We start from the raw sequence: 7,500 nt of genomic DNA on the forward strand, positions 1-7,500 counted from the left end.
TTTGAATGCAGAGAAGCTTGAGCAATACCTTAATTTATTTCACTTTTTATAAAGTATGTACAAGAGAAGATATGTGATTTTTAAAAATCTTGAATGAAAGACTAAAAGAGCTCTTTCAGTGCATATTTTTTATTAACAATTTGAAAAAATTATTGATTATTTAAAAAGACTTTTCTAACAATGGGGGAACAAAGGTTAAAATAAATTGAATAGATTGAAATACTAGTGGAGGGGTATGCATTTTTCCTTTTTTCTTTTTTATATCTTTTTCTGGAGAGATGCAAATGTTAAAAAAAATGATCATGGTGGTGAATACACAACTATGTGATGATATTGCGAGCCATTGATTGAAACCATGTCAAGAATGTTTGTATGTTTATCTGTTGTTTACAATAAAAATATATTTAAAAAGACCTCTTGGATTTTCTGGTTATTAATGCAAAATTAATAATTTTAAAAATATAATTTATATAATATAATAATTATATAAAACAATGTATGGATCAACATAAACAAGCATAACAAACCAACAAGCATAAGACACTCTTAAACCTGGCCAGCAGACTGTAAAAGTGAAAGAAAGAGAAAGAATCTCACCAAACCTGGGAAAACCCCCACATCAGATACTTCCGGCTGGGAAAGTTGCTGATTTCAGTCCATCAGAGTCCCAGTTGGTCCACAGGGTCCCAGCAGAGCGTCCCTTCCTAGGGGACACTTTCAAAGTCTACCTGGCAAGGACCAATATTTATATGGCTATTCCAGGAGTGGGGGGCTCTTACACACATACTCAGGAGGGACTAGTTCCTGGTTATGGGCACATGGTCTCCAGATTGATTAATGCACCACAAAATATTCCAGAGGAGGAGCCACTCTCCCTGAGAAGGTGTCACGATGTCTGTAGCTTATCTTTAGCTAGGACATGGGCAGAAGGGTAATTAGCCATTTGTGTCTTTACTTTGTCAGAGATAATGCTCTTTAATTGCAGCTTAAGGTGGAGATCTCAGTGTCGAGGAGCAGTTGCCTGCCTGGGTTATGGTTCAGTCTTGCTTCTGCATTTATTTCCCTTACATGAGACCTTTAGACTGAAACTAACTTTAAAGAAATAGAGAATGAAACATAGTATCAATAGACTTTCAATTATTGAGGCTATGGGTAAGAAATCAGCTTAATAGAGAAGCAGGTTTACATAAAGTTAAAAGAGGAAGTTAACAGGAACAAAAACAGTATGCTAAAACAGCAACAACGATGATTACCACAATAATTGATGTTATTGAAAATATACTCATTAATCCTATTCTCCAAGACAGATTTAAATTATTAAGCCATGGTTTAATGGGATCCATCTCTAGAGTTTCAATTGTATTTATGTGATGCTCTAAATGTTTCATTTAGTGCAGCTGTTGTGTATCTGCTAAGAGTATCAGTTTCCCCACTTATTCTAATACATGTAGGAGAGGATAAGAGAATACTTAAGGGGTAAAACCACCAAGGTGTTCATTTAACTCTATATTGTTCCAGGATTGCAGCCCAGTGCACTCTGTTGCATTAGCAGTTTTAACAGTTCAGCCAGACTGGGTTCAGTTCATTCTGGAGAGTGCAGACACAGGAGTTCGATCAGGTGTAAACTTCAGATGCAGAGTAGGCTCAATCTAGGAGAGTGTCTGGAGTGCCTGATGTCCATAGTAGTGTCTGTAGGCAGCCTGCTTTCCCAAATAACCTACTCTTCAGATGATGAGGTGTCCTCACTGGTTACAACACTCCTTATATGGGCCAGACAATCAATTATGTGATTAAATTTCCACTCAAACCGGGGAAAGCCCCCATATCTGATACTTCTGGCTGGGGAAGTCCCCTACTTAAGCCGATCAGAGTCCCAGCTGGTCCACAAGGTCCCAGCAGAGCGTCCCTTCCTGGGGGAGACTTCCAACGTCTGTTTGGCAAGGACCAATATTTATATCTCAATGCATATACAATTTAAAATCTACTAAGAGCATAGTTTCATGGTTTAAGTGGCATTGCTTTTTTTTCTTCGAGATACATAAAAGAAGGATGCTTATAAGTTACAATTTTATAAAGAAGATATGTGTGTGAAAGTAGCTGTTGTGTTTGCACAGCAGGAATATAGATGATTGAGTTTTCTTTTTCTCTACATTTTAAACACCCTATAATGTTACTACACAGCATATATTAAACGTTTTTTAAAACTCTAAACAAACAAACCATGTTACACTACCTAATGGCCAACCTAATGATAAGTGAATGTAAGGTTGCATTACTAGTATAGGTTTGGCTTTCTGTCTGGTCCAAAATTGGAAGCAGGGGCAAAACTTAGGGAATCTGCCAGTTACTGACCAAGACCTGACTGGGTCCAGTTGTTAAAGGGGTCTTAACAGGTTGCTGCAGATTGTGGGTCAGCTTCTATTTGTATATATGGTCTGGCCACTGTCTGTGTGGTCAACTCTCAGTCCTCTCCTTTGTCATTCTCTCACTTACGGGAGGTGGCCCAATTCAGGGAAAGCTGGAGATGCGGATCCTCAGAGCTCAGAGATTGCTGCCTCATCTTTACAGCCAACTGCATTGTAGATCTTCTTGTTTATCACGGTGATCTCATGAAAGAGGTTGGTATAAAAGCATTTAAGACTCTGGACAGAAGGCAGTGGAAATGGCAACGTGCCCAGCAGGACAAAACAGGAAGAATCAAGAGCCCCTGTCAAGGTCCCTGGTCGCCGGATTCGAAGACCACGCCCCCCCCTGAGGAGTTTCCCAAGACCCTCCGCGGCTGCTGGATTCGAAGACCACGCCCCCCCTGAGGAGTTTCCCAAGACCCTCCACGGCTGCTGGATTCAAAGACCACACCCCCCTGAGGAGTTTCCCAAGACCCCACGCGGCTGTCCAGAGCCGCGCTAAGATGGCGACTCACACGCACCGCCTCCCAGCCCGGGGACAGGCGGAAGCAAATAAGCGACACGTAAGATGTCAGAAATGCTTAGAAATCGGACAGTGGACTTACGAATGTATAGGAAAAAGAAAATACCTACATTGGCCTTCAAGAATAGCAGAACTAAAGAAAGCTTTGAAAGAAAAAGAAAACACTATTATTACAACAAAGCATTGGAGAAACGCATGTAGAAAAAAAGACCAAGGGAAAAAGGTCCAAGAGTGTGGCCAGTTCCAGTAGCCACAGCAGTGACAGTTCAGCCAGTGATTCTTCATCAGAAAGTGAAGAAACCCTACCTCATCCTCCTCGATAGTGACGCTGATGAAAGTTCTAGTCCATCATCTTCAGCTTCCTCCACAAGCTCTTCCTCCTCCTCTGATTCAGACTCAGATCCCAGCTCCTCCAGCAGCAGCGGCCCCAGCACGGAGAGCAGCTCCGAGGATGAACCACCTAACAAGAAGAAAAAAGAAATAGAGTTGCTCCATCCATATTGAACTGATAGGCTGAAAATACTAATGTGACTCTCTAAAGGGAATTTACAATATGTTCAGGCCAAAAAGACTAACTGGTCAAACTTTCTACAGTTCAGATGTTTCTAAATGTTTTACGTTGTAAGAGCATAAAAAGTATTAATCATGGATTACCTATATAAAGACTTCTATTTTAAGGGGAATTTTGTTTTGCTTTTTTATCTTTAAAAGTATATCTGTAAAAATCAAAGCTAAAATCCAGCAGATCTGTTTTTGTAATGAAACTTATCATTTTTTCCCTGTGAAATAAATGCCATATTTTGTTGTACGTTAATGGTATGTATCTATTGCATGTCTTCAGAATAAAATGCATCAGAATATCAGACAATGAATTTCTAATGCTTTTGGCTATGTTATTCTGTAAGATTAAATAGGTTATTACTGTAAGGTTATGAGTTTTCCTATTGTTGATAAATGTGCTCTATTTTTATGTTTACATTCAGAAAGTTTTTCTGACTTCACGTCCTAAACGAAAAGTTCAAAGAACTTATTAATATATTTATACCTTTTGAATGGTACAAGTTTCACATTGCTTGTATCATTCATTCTGGTTCCTTATGTTCTTAGAGTCACATTTGTCTGAGGAAAATCATTCTAGCGGAAAGGGGCAAAAAATCAGAAACTGCTTCAGAGTCTAATTTTGGAGGCTTTTAATAAATTGAGTGTATCAGAAAAGAAAGCAACCATGTAAAAGGCTACCTTAAGTAAAAGTGATAAAAATATCTTTGTTTAATGAGATGCTTTAAAAGGTACCACTAAACAGAAAAGGAGGGAGAAGTGAGTTTTGCAGAAAATTAGGGTGAAATTGGTTACCTTTTTAAAAGATTTCCTTTTGTCTTTCATAAAGATTGCCTTTTGCTATTTCTGCAATTACTGTATGATAGTGTATATGGTAAACTGGTCTCATATAAAAGTACTGCGTAAATATGAGTGTCTTGGATTAAATCTGGTATATTTACATAACATACAAACAATTGAAATCTAGCATAAAAGTCAGGTTTAAAAGCAAATACAGATCCACCACCCGGTGAGGGGGCTCAGTCCACAGCCGCCGCCGCCTCGGCTTTGGTGCAGGCAGCGGCCGCTGGCCAGACAGCTGCGCAGAGGAGCATCCCCAAGCAGCACATTGGAAATTGCTCTCAACGATAGCTGTATCCAGCCCTTGCAGAATACATCCTGCTCTCCACACATCTAGTGTAAGGTCCATCCAGCTACAAGGTGGGCACCATGGCGGACAGGATGGACTGCTACTACTGCAGGGACCCCTTGCAGGGGAAGAAGTACGTGCAGAAGGACGGCCACCACTGCTGCCTGAAGTGCTTTGACAAGTTCTGCGCCAACACCTGTGCAGAGTGCCGCAAGCCCACTGGCGCTGATTCCAAGGAGGTGCAGTACAAGAACCGCTACTGGCACTACACCTGCTTCCGCTGTGCCAAGTGCCTTCACCCTCTGGCCAATGAGACCTTCATCGCCAAGGAGAACAAGATTCTGTGCAACAAGTGCGTCACTCGGGAGGACAACCCCAAGTGCAAAGGGTGCTTCAAGCCGATTGTGGCAGAAGATCAAAATGTGGAGTACAAGGGGACCGTCTGGCACAAAGACTGCTTCACCTGCAGCCACTGCAAGCAAGTCATCGGGACTGGAAGCTTCTTCCCGAAAGGGGAGGACTTCTACTGTGTGACTTGCCACGAGGCCAAATTCGCCAAGCACTGCGTGAAGTGCAACAAGGCCATCACCTCTGGAGGAATCACTTACCAGGATCAGCCCTGGCATGGCGAGTGCTTTGTGTGTGTTACCTGCTCTAAGAAGCTGGCTGGGCAGCGTTTCACCGCTGTGGAGGACCAGTATTACTGCGTGGATTGCTACAAGAACTTTGTGGCCAAGAAGTGTGCTGGATGCAAGAACCCCATCACTGGGTTTGGTAAAGGCTCCAGTGTGGTGGCCTATGAAGGACAATCCTGGCATGACTACTGCTTCCACTGCAAAAAATGCTCCGTGAACCTGGCCAACAAGCGCTTTGTTTTCCATCAGGAGCAAGTGTATTGCCCTGACTGTGTCAAAAAGCTGTAAATTGACAGGGGCTCCTGTCCTGTAAAATGGAATTTGAGTCTTGTTCTTTGTGTCCTCTCTCTCTGCCCTACACCATCCATAGGGAAAGAGCAGTATTTCACTTCTTCAAAGTCTGCTCCTTCTGTCTTTGCTCCCATTTTACAGTATTATTCAGAGAAGGGCACACAGTGGTCATCTTAGGATTTAGCCAAAAATTCTGCAGCCAACTTAATTTCTCTCCAGCTGCACTTAAAAAACAAAAACTTAGATAGGTTGACTCTTCTGCATGTTTATCATAGAGCGGAACAGCGCTAACCATTTAGCCACTTAGTGATGTAAGCAAGAAGCATAAGCGATATCCCTCCATACGCAAACACACACATTGTGGTTTTCGTGGCTCAGCCGAGCCCCACGGTGTCATCACATACGTAGTCACGCAACACACAAGAGTTGTAGCGGCTGCTTCAACTTGGCCGTTCGCCCTATTCTGTGAGCAGAAAAAGAACTTAACTGAAACGCATGGTTGAACTTCCTCATCAAGACTATTACCTGCCTTCTGTTCTTTTGTGCTTTCAAATGACTAATATGAATTTCCCAAAAATTAACGTTTGAACTTAGCTGTTGATTCTAAACTGACCTTGTTCTGTACTAATGTTTGATTTCCCTGTGTGGTATGTTCTCTGAGTGTTCCGACTTGTAAAAGCGTGGAACATGCAGGTGATTCGGGAAAGGGTAGGTGGAGCTGAGAAAACGAGCCTGTTTCAGATGGACGCCGTCACAGCGAATCCTTTTGGAAGCCTAATGAAACTAACCCTGCTGTCCTTTTCTTTTCTTTTTTTAAAATTAATAATAGTTTTCTTTTGTTTTGTTTTAATTCATAGTTTGAGTTTTGAAACTTGCATGAGAAGATTTTTGTTTGGGCCCCCTCAAAACCGAGATTCCCCCCACAGAAGTAACCGGAAAATTCTCTAGAGGGGTAGCTGAGCAGACGCCAGAGCTCTCACAGACCGGGACATAACATGTCAAAGCAGCGACCGAGCTGACTCCCTTGTGACATAGTAGATGTTTGCTCTTTGTTCCCATGTTAAGGAGGACCGTGGAGTCCCTTCGCTTGTGATTCCTAGGGGTTTTCTTCAGTAGCTTAGCTGGATATCTAGGGGAGTGGGGAAGGCCACCATCCTCACAGGTAGAACCGGATTTCCACCTACTGCTTATGTGAAATGCAGGATCACGTGCTTACTATATTCTACATGATTATATTACATAGTATAACGAGAACAGTATCAACAGTAATCGTGTAATGACAATACATATTAACATTCTTATTAGGAGTGGTTAGAGAAGCTGACGCCTCATTTCTACATTTTGTCCTTAGCTATTGTCATCTAACGTTTCAGTGTATCCTTAACAGAAATAAAGCAGCATATATATAAAAAAAAAGCAAATACAGCACAATATTTCTTAAAAGTAAAACACTTTATAGTGATGAGACTATTTGGTTTAACATCACATTATTCTGTGATGGCTTTTTAACTTTTTTAGAAAGTGATTTCTTTCATCAAAAAAAATCTTGGTTTGGGTTCAGTATTGTAAAAACTATGACTGCTAAGTCTTTTTTATATTTATATGAAAAAGTAGTAGAAAATTACTTTTGAAGAAAATGGGCTTCTATTTCATCTTGAAATATACGTATGTTGTGAGTTTAAGGAGTCTGGTATTCTAAAGTTGACAGAACCATGTGCTTTCAATGATTGTAAATAAACTCTCAAAATATCATTTTATAGACTCCATGAATGTATCAATTGGCATGTAAATTTAATGAATTATTAATTAAACATATTTTACAGTATTTTTAGTCTGTAAAGATAATTTTGGTAGTTAAAGAACTTGGAAGAGAAAAAAAGTGTACATACCTTGTGTGTTAGATTCAGTTGTCAACTTGGCCAGGTGAGCATACCTAGTCTTGTTGCTGTGGACATAAGC

At 40.8% G+C, this 7,500-nt stretch overlaps 1 protein-coding gene across 2 annotated transcripts; it reads left to right on the top strand.

Annotated features, from left to right (window-relative positions):
• Positions 1-4,528: 4,528 nt before the first annotated feature.
• LOC143660133 (four and a half LIM domains protein 1-like) lies at positions 4,529-5,859 on the top strand. 2 transcript variants are annotated; one of them, XM_077133555.1, is made up of 2 exons: positions 4,657-5,195; positions 5,383-5,859. In XM_077133555.1, the coding sequence occupies exons 1-2, from the start codon at positions 4,696-4,698 to the stop codon at positions 5,465-5,467; spliced, it is 585 nt and encodes a 194-aa protein (XP_076989670.1). In that variant the 5' UTR covers positions 4,657-4,695; the 3' UTR covers positions 5,468-5,859. The 2 variants fall into 2 exon arrangements, with proteins under 2 accessions (XP_076989669.1, XP_076989670.1); XM_077133554.1 differs by having other exon boundaries at positions 4,529-5,835.
• The last annotated feature ends 1,641 nt before the right edge of the window (positions 5,860-7,500 follow it).

This window comes from Tamandua tetradactyla, chromosome 16 (assembly GCF_023851605.1).
Source record: "Tamandua tetradactyla isolate mTamTet1 chromosome 16, mTamTet1.pri, whole genome shotgun sequence".
Lineage (NCBI taxonomy): Eukaryota > Metazoa > Chordata > Mammalia > Pilosa > Myrmecophagidae > Tamandua > Tamandua tetradactyla.